This window comes from Zalophus californianus, chromosome 14, assembly GCF_009762305.2.
Source record: "Zalophus californianus isolate mZalCal1 chromosome 14, mZalCal1.pri.v2, whole genome shotgun sequence".
NCBI classification, from domain to species: Eukaryota; Metazoa; Chordata; class Mammalia; order Carnivora; family Otariidae; genus Zalophus; species Zalophus californianus.
The window spans coordinates 8,341,316-8,357,759 of record NC_045608.1 but is presented as its reverse complement, the minus strand read 5'-3'; the positions used below and the strand labels follow the sequence as shown (position 1 = coordinate 8,357,759).

Here is a 16,444-nt window from a genome sequence, read left to right as displayed (position 1 = left end):
ACTCTCGATATCTGAACAAACCTGGTTCCTCACTCTAGTCTGAAACTACAGTATCATTATTTAACAAAAAAAACACTAAGTTTTATGAGAGGTTTTAAAAGATAATTACTGGGGCGCCTAGGTGGCTCAGCTGGTTAAGTGACTGCCTTCGGCTCATGTCATGATCCTGGAGTCCCGGGATCGAGCCCCACATCGGGCTCCCCGCTCAGCGGGGAGTCTGCTTCTCCCTCTGACCCTCTTCCCTCTCGTGCTCTCTACCTCTCATTCTCTCTCAAATAAATAAAATCTTTAAAAAAAAAAAAAGATAATTATTTCTGTAGGCATACTATGAAAATCTTATATGCACCACCTAATCAGTTTCCCAACATTTTACGGCTCATCAGCTTTCAGCTTGTTGCTGCTAATGGGAGTTTTAGTAACTAAGCTATTCACAGAGAAATAATAAAAGAGCCCAGGTTACTCACAGCACTACCTCCTAGGACTTCAGCTGCTTTTCAAAACTGATAATCAGATAAATCTTGATTACCTTTGGGTTTTCTATTGACCCTATTTAACTCAGGTTAGCATTGTGTTAATCTTCTGACCACCTTACTTCCAGTTAATTAGAACCCTCCACCCTAGACTATGCCTTTACCAAACAAAAATGGAAAAATGTTCCAAACAATTTCAAATCTAAGCGTGCAAACTTTAGGCAGTAAAACATTCACCGTTTTTGGAGGCTGCTAACTTTTGTTAATTGTACATCTGATCATTGCAAATATGTTAGATGCAAGATTAGCATTCCTCCAATGAAAAAAATTATAGCTCCGGAACCTCTCTCTCCTGCCTGGGAAAAGAACGCTAAGTAATTAATTCATTTTCATAAAACAGAGAAACAACGCTTCAACCTTAAGATTATTACCTCTGCTAATGTAGAAATTTGTAACTTCTTTTTTTAGAAAGTAAAAACATAAAAGAGATTTTTGGTGAAAGCTATTTTTTTTTTTTTTTAAGATTTATTTGACTGAGAGAGAGAGAGTGAGTGAACGAGCACAAGCAGGGGAGTGGGAGAGGGAGAAGTAGGCTTCCCACTGAGCAGGGAGCCCAATGCGGGGCTCAATCCCAGGACCCCAGGATCATGATCTGAGCCATAGGCAGATGCTTAACCAACTGAGCCACCCGGGCACCCCGAAAGCTAATTTTTTTTTTTTTTTTAAGATTTTATTTGAGAGAGAGAGAATGAGAGACAGAGAGCACGAGAGGGAAGAGGGTCAGAGGGAGAAGCAGACTCCCCGCTGAGCGGGGAGCCCAATGCGGGACTCGATCCCAGGACTCCAGGATCATGACCTGAGCCGAAGGCAGTCGCCCAACCGAGCCACCCAGGTGCCCCCGAAAGCTAATTTTTGATAAAATTAAAAGACAAATAGAGGTCTTATGAGATGAAAGCCAAGTTTTTTTAAACCCGATACATTGGCAAAAAAGCCAGATTTCTAAAGCATTAAGAAATAACTATCTTGGAGGCGCCTGGGTGGCTCAGTCGTTAAGTGTCTGCCTTCAGCTCAGGTCATGATCCCAGGATCCTGGGATCGAGCCCTGGGAGCCTGTTTCTCCCTCTCCCACTCCCCTTGCTTGTGTTCCCTCTCTCACTGTCTCTCTAATAAATAAATAAAATCTTAAAACAAAACAAAACAACTATCTTGGACAGGATCAAGATAAAACCCTAAAAAGGGACAGAAGGGGCAGGAGCCAACTCATGGTATCTGAGCAGGACTTCAACATTCAGAGACCTTCCAACGTATAATGCTTACCTGTGAGAATGGACTGGTCAACTCTTAGAGTAGTAGATTTGATGGAAGTTAATCTTATATCAGCAGGAACTTTGTCACCAACTAGTTGGAAAAAAAAGGCAGCTAAAATAAGCAATTTTACAATTCATGTTTCATAGAGATGAATCTGTCTCCAAATAAAACACATCTTAAAGAAAATACATAGCCTGTATACAGCACAAATACATAAAAATCTGTTAAATTAAGCAAGATAATCAACTTCTCCTTAGGGTCATAAAAACTCTTGCTAAATAGATACCGGATTTGAATTACACAGGAAGGAAGAGAATAATGCTCGGGGAAACCTCTACAAGACACATTACTTACACCCTTATACACACATGGCATGGTGAGGGGGATCAAGTTGTATATACCATGGTTTAATCCCATCATCAGAAGATATAAAATATCATGAGAAATAAAAGTACAGGGACATAAATTTAAAACAAATTGACAAGAGTTGAGAAAATGTGTCAAGTTTACAAAGATGTATAGAAATAGGAATTCTTATTATAGGGGGACTATAAAATCTGAAAATTTTGGTGTAAATAGGAAAAAAAAATCAGAGTTCTAAATCACTTTAGAGGCAAGTGTCTGAGCAGAGATCAATGAAATTCTGTGTTAGTGCACGCTTAATAAGGACAAATTAAATGCATGTAACGCATTACATGGTCTATGTAAAAGTAACAGTTCATTCAGTGTTTATAATTCAACTCTGCTTCCAGACTTTGTGACCACCCTTATATGCTGCTGAGTATGAAAAAAAAATGTTATAAAGCCTCTGGAGTACAGTTTGACAATATATATCAAAACTACAAAGCACAATCTTTTTATCCCATATAATCCACTACAAGGAATTTACTCTTCAGATAGGCTCAGCAGAGTATGTTTAGTCACAGCGTAGTTTTATTATTAACACTAGGAAGATGAGACAACTCCATTCATACTAAAGTGAAAATTTCCTCGAAGATATACTGTATATTAAGGGGGAAAACAGAAATGTGAAGCATCACCTATATCGACTGTCATTCATATAAGGAAATACCTTTGGGAAGGTATTACAAAATCTTAATGCTGGGTATGGAGTGGAGGGAGACTTTTCACTTTGTACTTTTGAAATCTGATTTATCAAATAAATGAATAAACCTCTTGCATCACCTCAAAGAAGATCTGTAAGTCAATTGAGTCTTCTTCCCCAGGCCAAAGAGCTCCTTTAACAGCTCTTAAAGGGTCCACATCTCTAGTTTGTATAGAGTAAATGCCACAGTGCAGATGCAGGAACAGATAAAGCCAATGTTTTACATGGTCTTGAGAATAGTGTCCAGAACACTGTAGACATTCAAATATTGTTGAACACATACTTATCAGTACCAAAGCAACCGAATATTAAAATAAGTGTACAACAGCTTTCCCTCACTTTCTGAAAGGTAACTATGGTAGCTTTCCAAGTCTGGCACAAGGGAGAGCTAAAAATTAGAACAAGTACAGTCTCCCCTAGAATTGCATATAGTTTTTGTTGTTGTTGTTTTTTAAGAGGGAGTGGGGGGGTGGGTGGGAGAGGCAGATAGAGAATCTTAAGCAGGCTCCATGCCCAGCACAGAGCCCAATGCAGGGCTGAATCTCACCACCCTGAGATTATGACCTCAGCCAAAATCAAGTCAGATGCTTAAACAACTGAGCCACCTATGCACCTCTACATATAGTATTTTTAAGTCAAATGTTCATTTTTCCATGATTACATACTGAATTTTAACTGTCTGGTTATCTATGTAAACTGGCAAAATAGCCATTCTATCCAAGTAGATTCATTTCATCTGTTAAGCCTTCAATTTAGCTCTGATTTTTCTGCATTTCAGAGCTTTGAAGTTCCAAAGAGTAGGATTTGCTTTTTGAGCTCCAGTTCATTAAACAGCCCTATAGCCTAACTAGGAAATGTCACAAAGCAGCCCCAAAGCAGACTGTCAGTATATAATCTCAAGAGGCAAAGATCATCCTTGCATTTGACTGCAGGGACACATTAGGTTAAGGTGAAATTCCTGCTGGAAATGCTTATGCAATGAACAGCAATACTCCCGGACTGAATAAATGAGAACCTTTCACTTTAATTCTGCTCCTACTATAATCAACCATATACGAAACTTCAGTGACATAAACAGCTAAAATGCCCCATCAAGATGAAAATTTGAAACCATTTAAAATTTTTTACTGTATTATTTCTGGATGTCATAATTAACTTGATCATGCATGATCTGGAACATGAAAAGAATGTAAGGTTCAATGATGAACCTATGACCCTAAATGGAAAATTTACTTGAAAATGTTTCTTGCTGTCATAGACAATTTATGTCACCGGAGCAAAAAATTTCTAACATGGCACGGGGGTCCCCACAATCTTTAAGTACTAAGACACTTCTGCACTCCAATAGCTGATCATATACCAGCAATTTAAAAGCAGAACAGCTGATGCCTGGGTGGCTCAGTCGGTTAAGCAATTGCCTTTGGCTCAGGGTCATGATCCCAGGGTCCTGGGATCAAGCCCCCAGTCAGGCTCTCTGCTCAGCAGGGAGCCTGCTTCTCCCTCTCCCTGCAGCTCCCCGTTTTGCATTCTCTGACCAAAAAAAAAAAAACAAACCAAGAAACAAAAACATTTCATTTTTTTTAAGATTTTATTTTTTTTCAAAGATTTTATTTATTTATCTGAGAGAGAGAGAATGAGAGAGAGAACATGAGAGGAGAGAGGGTCAGAGGCAGACATGGGACTCGATCCTGGGACTCCAGGATCATGACCTGAGCTGAAGGCAGTCGCTTAACCAACTGAGCCACCCAGGTGCCCCAAGAACATTTCATTTTTAAAAAAATTTGAGAAAGAGAGAGAGCACATACAGGGGCGGGGAGGTGGGCAGAGGCAGAAGCAGACTCCCTGCTGAGCAGGAAGCCCAATACGGGGCTCAATCCCAGGACCCTGAGATCATGACCTAAGCTAAAGGCAGACACTTAACTGACTGAACCACCCAAGTGCCCAGAACATTTCATTTTATACTGAAAGCTGAATCCTGTTTTTCTAGTTCAACAATTTTATGTATAAGCCATAGCATGTACTCTCATATACCTACCAGATTTAAAGCCAGTCAATCTAATATTCAAATTGAGGATAAACTACAAGAAGATTCAAAAGAAGTATCTTGGTATTTATTTTGCTGTGTTTCACTGGAAGCTCAGAGGATTTTTTTTTTTTTTTTAAAGATTTTATTTATTTATTTGACAGAGAAGAGACACAGCGAGAGAGGGAACACAAGCAGGGGGGAGTGGAGAGGGAGAAGCAGGCTTCCCGTGGAACAGGGAGCCCGATGCAGGGCTCGATCCCAGGATGCTGGGATCATGACCTGAGCCAGAGGCAGATGCTTAACGACTGAGCCACCCAGGCGCCCCAGCTCAGAGGATTTAAAATAGGTGGAACGTATCTTTGAGGCAATGAATATCAACATTAAATTTCTTTCCTGGATAACATGGTCAACATATTAGCCATTAGCTTGAGGCAGTATCAATTACTATATATAGGCAGCATTAAAAATTATACTTCTACTGGCATTATAAAAAACCAGCTACTTTCCCCCCTAAAGGTTTCTCTTTTTTAAGATTTTATTTTTAAGCAATCTCTATGCCCAACATGGGAATCAAACTCACAACCCTGACATCAAGAGTCGCACACCCTACTGAGCCAGCCAGGCACCCCTGCCCCAAAGGTCTATTTTAAATATATTAAAAAATTTCTTTGCTATACAGAAATTATATGGATACACATTTAATTGTTGGCCAAATATTTAGAAATGACTCAGCTGTCAAATGCTAGTAGAACAAATGACCCGGGAAGCCCTTAAAAACAGACCTCAAGCTTTTCTCAACTTCTCTTCCATCTGACAACAGCCATTCTAACTGGGAGGCAATTAAATATTTAGGAGTTAAAAGAAAAATATCATCTGGGAGCCATTTATAAACTATACAACCTCAGGACCTGCTCTTCAAGAATCTGGTTCAAGGGGTGCCTGGGTGGCTCAGTCGTTAAGCTTCTGCCTTCGGCTCAGGTCGTGATCCCAGGGTCCTGGGATCGAGCCCCGCATCAGGCTCCCTGCTCCGCGGGAAGCCTGCCTCTCCCTCTCCCACTCCCCATGCTTGTGTTCCCTCTCTCGCTGTATCTCTATCAAATAAATAAAATCTTTAAAAAAATAATAATAATCTGGTTCAATGCATTTGGGATGGAAATCCAGCTTTCAAAAAGTTCTCCAAACACAAAAAATACAAGAAACAACAACCAAGTATAATAATGGGTTTCAGATCCCACGAAGGGCTTATTCAGAACAGCCGGTTTACTTTGTGCTGTTTCTCATGTGCCAAGTATGCCAGCTCTAGGCCAAGAAGACCTTAATTCCCCCAACACCTGAGAAATTTATTACCTTAAAGTTTTACATTGGGGGTACCTGGGTGGCTCAGGCAATTAAGCATCTTGACTTTTTTTTTTTTTTAAAGATTTTATTTATTTATTTGACAGAGACAGCGGGAGCAGGAACACAAGCAGAGGGAGTGGGGAGGGAGAAGCAGGCTTCCAGCCAAGCAGGGAGCCTGATGCGGGGCTCGATCCCAGGACCTTGGATCACAGGCAGATGCTTAACAACTGAGCCACCCAGGCACCCCAGCCATCTTGACTCTTGATTTCAGCTCAGGTCACGATCTCAGGGTTGTTGGATCGAGCCCCCACGTTGGGCTCTGTGATTAGCAGAGTTGGCTTTAAATTCTCTCCCTCTCCCTCACCTTCTGTCCCTCCCCCTGCTCACTTGCAAAGGTGCAAGCTCTCTCCCAAATAAAGTTTTACATTTGTTTCCATTTGTAACTGATCTCTGTAAGAAAGCAGCATAAATCCATACTGAAGCATCAATCCAAACAGGTCTTAAAAAACCTGCTATGGGGGTGCCTGGGTGGCTCAGATGGTTAAGTGTCTGCCTTCGGCTTGGGTCACGATCCCAGAGTCCTGGGATCAAGCCCCACATCAGGCTCCTGGCTCAGCAGGGAGCCTGCTTCTCCCTCTGCCCCTCCCCCCGCTCATGTGCTGTGTATCGAATGAATTAAAAAAAAACAAAAAAAAAACCTGCTATGTTCTAGTATTCTCTTAGCTAGAAAAACCCTCACATCATCTTAATCAACCCATGTCCTCATTTTAGTTAGGAAACTAAAGCTCGAAGTAAAGGGGTTTTACCTAAGGAACTTCAATTAAGGAAAGACTTAACCTACTGTGTGACTCTGCTTTGTGTTTTTCTAAGAGTCAATTTAGGATTGAATCCATTAAGAAGCACACTCTAAGGAAGGAAAAGATTCACAAGATTCAATGGATACTTTCCAAACTAAGACATAATTTTCTTTTGTCTGCAGGCTTCTATGAATTTCAGACAGAGGGCTTTGTGAGTGAGGAGCAGGCAGTGCTGTTCCTGATGATCGCACCCAGTAATATTTCCCTGATGGGGCATGTCAATGCCCTTAGGGCAAGTGGTAGTGGAAAATTCTTACTCTTGCCAAGTGGATGCTCTGCAATTTTTTCCTCTGAAATTTTTTCCCTGTCTCTTGGGTTCTAGTGGTGTAATAAAAGAATAAACTCTATTATAAATATCTTCGATTTGTTTAACATCTGACACTTTTCAAATTCAGCTTTTGGCTTCATAAGTCCATAAACTCTTTAATCTGCTACCACAATAGGGATTTCCACTCTGAACAAAATCCTCAATGTATACTTTATGCTAGGTGACCAAGAATGCAAGTAAAAGTCAAAAGAAATTACTCTGCCACATTTTAGAAATGAACACAAACTTTATCTTAAAACCTGGGAAAGAGTGTTCATAAGCCATGGTACTTAAACAGTGTTACACCATTCCATCAAAAATAAATACTGATGGGGGCGCCTGGCTGGCTCAGTCGGTAGAGGATGTGGTTCTTGATCTCGGGGTTGTGAGTTCAAGCCCCTGCTGGGTGTTGAGATTACTAAAAAAAATAAACTTTAAAATAAATGAATGAATACTGATAGTTAAAATCAGCATTACTTAGAAAAGGCCTTAAAAAATATTGTATATAGAGAGAGCACACACACATGTTGGCAGTGGGGGAGGGAAAAAGGGGCAGGGAAGAGAGAATCTTAAGCAGACTTCACACTAAGCAAAGAGCCTGATCCAGGGGTCGATCTCATGACCCTGAGATCAAGACCTGAGCTGAAACTTAAGAGTTGGATGCTTAACCGACTGTGTGACCCAGGTGCCCCACAGAAAAGGCCTTTTTACGAACTGGTTATATGTAGGGAGAAAAAAATCTACTGTGACAAATTCTACCAGCTATTCAAGTCTTTTCTAAGGAAAAACTATATATAAGATCAGAAATTACCTCCTAAATATCACTATTGTTTTTGAGTTTAAATGGCTCCTAGGAAAAGCAAGCTGTAATAGAATTAACCTAAATTACTTAAACATTTAACTATGACTCAAACATTTTCATTATGTTTCCGATTTGAGTCATAGATTTTTATAGTCAGACAGAGTGAATGAAATTCCTGACATGAGAAGCCCACTTGCCTACCTTCTCCAGGCCTCAGAGTGAGCAGGGAAGGAACATCACAAATCGCTAATACCAAGTTTGCTCCCAGTCCATTTTTTGGGAGTATTACCCATGAGAAGACTCATCTTTCAAAAATGCAAATGTTTAAAAAAAAGAAAAAAGCAAATGTAATACTCTTATTTAAACTTAAAATGTTTCAATAGTGGGACGCCTGGGTGGCTCAGTCGTTAGGCGTCTTGCCCTCGGCTAGGGTCGTGATCCTGGGATCAAGCCCGGATTGGGCTCCCTGCTCCTGTGTCTGCTTCTCCCTCTCCCTGCTCATGTGTGCTCTCTCTCTCTCTCCCCCTCTCAAATAAATAAAAATTTTTAAAATAAAATAAAATGTTTCAATAGTTTCTTCCTCCCAGAACTGAGATCAAGTTAGTATCTTAACCGTGGTTTATAGGACCTCCCAGGACCCAGCTGCTGCTTGCTTCTTACCACAGTCCCCTTCCTCTAACACAACACAATGGTTTCCAAGTCCTCAAAGTTCTTTCTGAGTCTCTCACACCCTCTCTGCTTCACCCCATCTGACCCCACCCAGCAAGGCTTTCCGTGAACTCCCACTTTAGGTTGCTATCCCTTTCAATGTGCCCACAGAGAGCTGTCCTTTCCTTTTCCAAGGCTCTCACACCACGTGCTTGGTAAGTCTTCCTACTCAGTCACTGCTCATTTCCTAGTCCCAAGCACTGTGCTAGTGCACAGTGGGCACCAGATAAAATATCTGTCAACAAATGAAGTACTTGCACACATTATTTCCTTTAATAAACCAGCATCACAGATTTATGACGATTATCAAGTTGAAGAACATCACAAAAAGAACAATGAAGAGAGTCAGGACCAAAGAGATCTCAGACTTGGCTGAGCTGAATGAGGCAACAGTGACTGTTACTTAAATTCTACATTTAGACTATCAACAAAAAAACCATGTATGCTAGCAGAGATCGGAGGTGTAGGGGAAAGAGCACATGAGAGAGCAGGGCTTTAGCTGGTAAGGCAATGAAGGTTGCCAAAGAAGTGTCCTTAGCCTGTAAAAGCAGAGTGTCTAGACTATCAACCAGACTCCATTTACATAATGGCATTAAGTCTGGGCACCAAAGAAAACCATCAAGATGGTAAAGGGTTTGAAAATAATTACATGAACAGCTGAAAGAGTTAAAACTAGCTTGGAAATTAAAATTTTAGCATAGGGCGCCTGAGTGGCTCAGATGGTTTAAAGTCTGCCTACAGCTCGGGTCATGATCTCCAGGTCCTGGGATTAGGCTCCCAGCTCAGAGAGGAGTCTGCTTCTCCCTCTTCTGCCTCTCCCCCTGCTTGTGCTCTGTCTCTCTCTCAGATAAATAAAATCTTTAAAAAAATAAAAATTTTAGCATATACCACACTATTTGCACTCAAGAGTCTCCGTTCCACCACAACTGTCTCTTTCAACTGGACAAGCTGCAGCTGCTCCAGGTTCTAGTCATTTAAGTTCCCTCCGGTTCTAAAAGGGCCATGAATTTACCTTCATCCACCTAATGAGGCTATCATGGCAGGAGGAATCAAACTTTTGTGTGACTAAAAAGTGAAAAACTAACGTACAGAACAGATGAGTATATTGTAGCTAGTAATAAGGAATATTTTATAATAAAACAGACTAAAAATGGCATAGCTGGTCCTAAAGAGCCAAATTTCTGGTGGCTGGAGGTGTAAGGTAACAGCTCATGAGATGCTGCAGCAGCAGCCCATCACTAAGCAAGCTAACAGCACACAGTATCTGGCATACCCACCGACAGTTTTCTCATTATTACAAAAGCCTGCTTTTTAAAAGGTGAAAACCCGTTCCTCAGTCCCCTCATCCAAATAGATACCAGCTGTTAACATCTTTCTCTCCTAGGCATCTATGGATAACACTTACTAAAACTTTATTAAAACAGAAATCACAAACCTTTTACATTAATATATACTTATCTGTCTCATGCTTTTTTTAATGGCTGCATAGTGCTAACACCCACTAAAATTTGGGGAATGCCTGCTTATTCCATACCAACCACTGCCATAAGGGCTTTATGGGTTACTAACAACCTTCATAATTCTAAGAAAGAGGTGGTTATCTTCATTCCCAGTTTACAGATGAGAAAAATGAGGCAAAGCAAACTTGCTCAAGGTCACAGCGTTTATATCCACACTACACAGTCAGTCAGTTACCATTTTCATGGCCATCTAGCCATTTCTTATTTTTCCTATTACACTGTTATATGCTGAACATCTTTGTGCACTGAGATTACTTCCGGAGGACAGATTCATAGAAGCAAAATTTTCCCACATATACTCCCACCAAATTTAATCCTTGCCATTTCTTCATTCTCAATCTTCTATTTTTCTGAGCATTGGAATACTTTATTTTTCAAAATTCTTTTATCTTCAAGATCAAAGTTGTTTTACATTTTTACATAGTCAAATCTGGTGGTCTTGAAAGTTCTGTATCACACTTAGGAAATGTGTTCCCAATACAATGTCCTTTCTTCTGATTTTTCCAAAATCTTTATCAGAGTGACATGGATGGAGATGGTACTTACTGGTACTGTGACTACCTCTGAGTCATGGGGAATGGGGAGGAGGTAATTACAGGAAATCAGGAAATGCCAGCCCCAGGAGATTTAGGTGAGGCTTCAAGATCAACTAGTCCATCGTGATCTGATGGTTGAGGGAGACCTTCCTGAGTCCCTTGTTTCTCAGGTTCTTAAAAGTCTTAGCTACCCTGACTGATGAATGAAGGGCCCTAGGTCTCAAAACTCTCTGCTTCTAATACATCCTGCGCTGATTTCTATAAGACTATTTGCTCTTTTGCTTATGTACAAGTTCTTAAGATTAAGAACTTAACATCTCTCATTCTGAAACAGAACTATGGCTTACAGGAACACCTAAGATACCGATTTCTACACTATCTGGATGCAGAGGCTCAGACTTACACCTCCAGCTAGCCATTTTTTCTTCTATCCTTCTCACTGCGAAACAACTCCATACGGGGGAAAAGGCAAGAGAGCAAACCTGCTCCCCACCGTATTTGGTCATACATTTTTGCTTCTACTTCTCTGATCCACGTTTATCATTTTAGAGCATTTGGGTTTTTTTGTTGTTTTTTTGTTTTTTGGGGAGGCAAGTAATCTCTACTCCCAATGTCAGGGCTTAAACTCATGATCTCGAGATCAAGAGAGTCTCAGGCTCTATCAACTGAGTCAGTCAGGCACCCCAGGTTTATCATTTTAGAAACAGGTAAAACCTATTTAACAATGTTCCAGCAATAGTATGTAAATTGCTTAACAATATTTTGCTTGATTACATTACTTAATTATACTTCTTTTCCCCCTCCCCAGTTTGAGATCAACATATAACACTGTATAAGCTTAAGGTGTACAACGTGATGTGATATATGTATAAACTGCAAAATGATTACTACAATTAGTTAATACATCCGCCAGCTCATAGTTATAATTTTTTTCCTTGTGAGAAGAGCTTTTAGCAACTTTCAAATATAGAGTGTTGTTAACTATAGTCACCATGTTTGACATTACATCCCCTGAACATCTGTCTTACAACTGGAATTTTGTAACTTTTGGCCACCTTCACCCAGTTACCTCACCTGGATGTCCCTGGCAAACGCCAATCTGATCTGTTTCTAGGAGTTTTTGTTTTGTTTTTTAGATTCTACATATAAGTGAGACCACACAATATGTGCCTTTCTCTGACTTATTTCACTTAACACCCTCAAGGTCTATCTGTATTGTTGCAAATGGCATGATTTCCTTCTTTTTTATGGCTGAGTAATATTCCACTGCACATATATAACACATTTCTTTACCCATTCATCCACCAACAGATGTTTAGGTTGTTTCCATGTCTTGCCTATTGTAAACAACACTACAAGTAACATGGGGGGGTACAGATATTTCTTTGGGATAGTGATTTCCTTTCCCTCAGATATATACCCAGAAATGGAATTGCTGGATCATATGGAGTACGTACTTTCAAAAAACATTGCTCTAAGCAGCTAACCAGATCTGAAGGCCTGTTTTGTCTGTTTTTAAAAGAGTTCTCAATGGGGCACCTGGATGGCTCAGCAAGTTAGGGGTCTGACTCTTGATTTCAGCTCAGGTCATGATCCCAGGGTCCTGAGACAGAGCCCCAGGTCAGGCTCTGAGCTCAGCATGGAGTCTGCTGAGATTCTCTCCCTCTCCCAGTCCCCCCTTCAAGTGGGTGCACACACATGCTCTCTCAAATAAATAAAATAAATAAATAAATCTTTAAAAGAGCCTGTAAGTATTAAAGAGGGCACGTTCTGCGTGGAGCACTGGGTGTTATGCACAAACAATGAATCATGGAACACTACATCAAAAACTAATGATGTAATGTATGGTGATTAACAATAAAAAAATTAAAAATAAGAGAGCCTGTAAGACAAGAATGATATTTACAATTTTAGAGGCTTAATTAAAAAAATTATATATATTTTTCTACAGAGACTGTGTGGGGCCCACAGAGCCTCAAATATTTACTAAAAGGCTCTGTATGCCAAACAAAACAAAACAAAACAAAAAACACCTCTCTGCTCTACAGCACAGAATCTTGGGTATTTGTATTAGCGGTTAGGGAGCTTGGCAGTTATGGATCAAAGTGTTTGCTGACTTTCAGACTGCTCCAAATCCTTTTTTTCCTAAAAGCAAAAGTACACCTGGACTCATGGCCCCAGTTAACAAATGATAAGACCGTGTTATCAGAATCAGACATCTTCTAGAGCCAGAAAGCTCCTTAAAAAAGCCTACTCCAATTACCCAATTCTGTAGAGGTTAATCTGTCCAGTGTCATGCAGAATTAGAATAATAATCCAGGTTCTTTTGTCAATCAGTCATCTTTGTATTTTACAACTTTGTCTTTCCTTTCCCTCAACTGCTTGGAAACATCGCTTCACAGGTTATTAATTTCCATTACTGGAAGGTGACTATCAACAGTGGAACTTTTCTTCCCTTAAATAGTTGCCAAGTTTAAGAATTAGTTTTTTTGCTGACTAAATCCCAAAACTGCTGGCAGTACTTACTGAACATTAACTTTTCATTTTAGGAAATAAATCAATCTCTTTAGAAGCTAAAGCAAATGTAATTTTAGTTAAGACTGTCATTTCTATCACATAATCTTAAGATATGATTTGCTCTAAAGTATACTTACTATAGGACAGAAATCATCTAAGGATACTTCTGTCTTTGTACTATTCACCAACTCCAGGTTACCAACACACATAAAGTTTGTTGTTTTTTTTTTTAAAGATTTTATTTATTTATTTGACAGAGAGAGAGAGACAGCGGGAGAAGGAACACAAGCAGGGGGAGTGGGAGAGGGAGAAGCAGGCTTCCTGCAGAGCAGGGAGCCCAATGCGGGGCTCGATCCCAGGACCCTGGAATCATGACCTGAGCCGAAGGCAGACGCTTAACGACTGAGCCACCCAGGTGCCCCCATAAAGTTTGTTTTAAACAATCCTGAAAACAATGGCCTTGAGAGTCAATAAATAACCCCCCAGGCATACTAGAACCCCTAAAATTCTGAAGTGAAGACTTTTATGACTACCATAGCTTGCTTCACTTTGTAAGATTAGCAGATAATCCAGAAAATATAAAAATATGGATGTTTGTTTCTCATAAAATTATACCTGATTTTACTAATTTGGGTTTCCAGCCATCCAAATATTTTCCTGGCATTAAGGTAATACAAAAGTGCTGTGGCTTCAGATGTTGAAAATGTAGTAACTATCTCCGTATTTTACTTGCCAAAGCAATTTTATTTGGCTCCTATATTCTAGATACTTCTAAGGTTTACATAGCATTTGCTATGCATGCTTACACAATGTCTCCTTGGAAAGGTTATTATCTGGTATAGCAACATCTGAAATTTAACTTCCTTAATCCCTACATCTCCCCCTCAAAAAACCTCCTGGTCCAGAAAGTTCAGCAAAACTACTCTATACTCATCCAAAAGCTAGCAGAAAGGACTTTATCACCTGAATTTAAGAGATGAACCTTGTATCCAAAAAGATGGCTACAAAAAGATCTTTTTTTTCCTAAGTATCCAAATAGTAACTCCACACTTGCTTTTATCTCCAAAATAGTTCACAATATTCTCCAGTTTTTCAATTCATCAAAGAATCCCTCAAACTTAATTTCGTAATTTAAATGAAAATATAAAAGTTACCATGTCTAAAAGCACAGATCGTCCCATTTATCCCTTAGGCTATGTAGACAGTAAGACTGACTGCCAAGAAATAATTTAGATCTACACTTAAAATTCAAGTTCATTTCTTTGGTTCACAGAACTGAATTACTGTGCTAAATGCCAAATGGCAGAGTCAATCAGATTATTAATCCTAATAAAAGTAAGTTAAAAAGCCTCAACATGTATAGTTTTAATAAATAAACACTTATTTATCTGTCGTCACAGTATGTTTATCCAAAAAGGTTCCATACATCCTTGTATATGTCTTAGGATTACGTGTTACCCAATTCGGTGACCCACTGGTTCTAGTAATTCAGCAAAACTATGATTTCTAATTTGGATATAGATACACAACCACCATGAAAAGTCACCAAACAGACCAAACAATATATTGACAACCTAAAAATTAAATTGTAATCTAGCTTCAACATGATAAGGGCCACCTACAAAAGCCACAGCTAACATAAGACTTCATGGTAAAAGACTACACTTACCCCCTATGATCAGGAACAAGACAAGGATGTCTACTCTTGCCACTTCTAGGGCAATTAAACAAGAAAAAGAAACAAAAGGCACCCAGATGGGAAAGACGCAGAAATATTTGTTTGCAAATAACATGATCTTATTTAGAGAAAATCTTAAGGGCTCTTAAAAAACTAGTAAGATTCCAGCAAGATTGCAAGGTTTAAGATACAGACAAAAATCAATTGTATTTCTATACACCAGCAAAGAATAATCTAAAAATGAAATAGAGAAAACAATCCCAATTACACATAGCTTCCAAACAAAAAACATAAAATACTTACAAATAAACAAGACAAGTGCAAGACTTGTACACTGTAAACAACAGAATGCTAAAATAAAAGACCTAAATAAATGGAAAGACATCCTACATCATCATCCAAGGGGCATTTTCTTGCACTGGAAGATTTAATGTTGTTGGTGACCATATTCCCCAAAATTATCTATACAATTAACATAACTCTTACCAAGATCCCAGGTTTTTGTTTTGTTTTGGAGAAATCAGCAAGCTAATCTTAAATTTATATGGAAATGCAAGGGACCCAGTATACTCCAAACCATAAAGAAAAACAACGAAGTAGAGAGGACACAAACTCAATGATGTCAAAACTTACTACACAAAACTACAGTAACCAAGACAGTGTGGTGTTGGCGTAAGGACAGACACACAGATCAATGGAATAATAGTCCATTTGTAGTGGAAAATGTGGTCAATTGATTTTGGACAAGTGTGCCAGGACAATTCAATGAATGTCTTTTCAACAAATGGTGCTCAGACAACTGGATATCCAAATTGCAAAAGAAGGAAGCCCAACACCTACACACCTCCCACCACATAGAAAAACCTTTGTGACCTAAGATTAGGCAACAGTACCTTAGGACACCAAAAGCACAAGCAACAAAAGAAAAAAACTGACAAATGGGACTTTATCAAAATCAAAAATATTTATGCTACAAAGGACACCAAGAAAGTAAAAAGAAAACCTACAGAATGGGGAAAATTACCAGAAAACATATCTGATAAGACAGGATATGTAAAAACAAAACAAAACAAAACCTTACAGATCACTAAAAAGACAAATAACCCAATTTAAATAGGTAAGGATTTGAAAAGACATTTCTCCAAAGACAACATACTAACAGAAAATAAACATAAGACAAGATGCTCAACATCATTAGGAAATTTGGGAAGATACCACTTCATGGCTAAAATTAGAAAACAAAGATAATATCAACTGTTGGTGAGAATGTGG

At 39.2% G+C, this 16,444-nt stretch overlaps 1 protein-coding gene across 2 annotated transcripts in view; it reads right to left on the bottom strand.

Annotated features, from left to right (window-relative positions):
* Positions 1-16,444, bottom strand: part of ATP2A2 (ATPase sarcoplasmic/endoplasmic reticulum Ca2+ transporting 2) — a 56,874-nt gene that overhangs the window by 22,269 nt on the left and 18,161 nt on the right. For both annotated transcript variants that reach the window (XR_003516915.2, XM_027576175.1), the window contains exon 6: positions 1,788-1,868. Coding sequence is in view for 1 of the 2 variants with exons in the window: in XM_027576175.1 (XP_027431976.1) it covers positions 1,788-1,868 (81 nt within the window). In the remaining variant the exon portion in view is untranslated. The remainder of the gene's footprint in view (positions 1-1,787; positions 1,869-16,444) is intronic.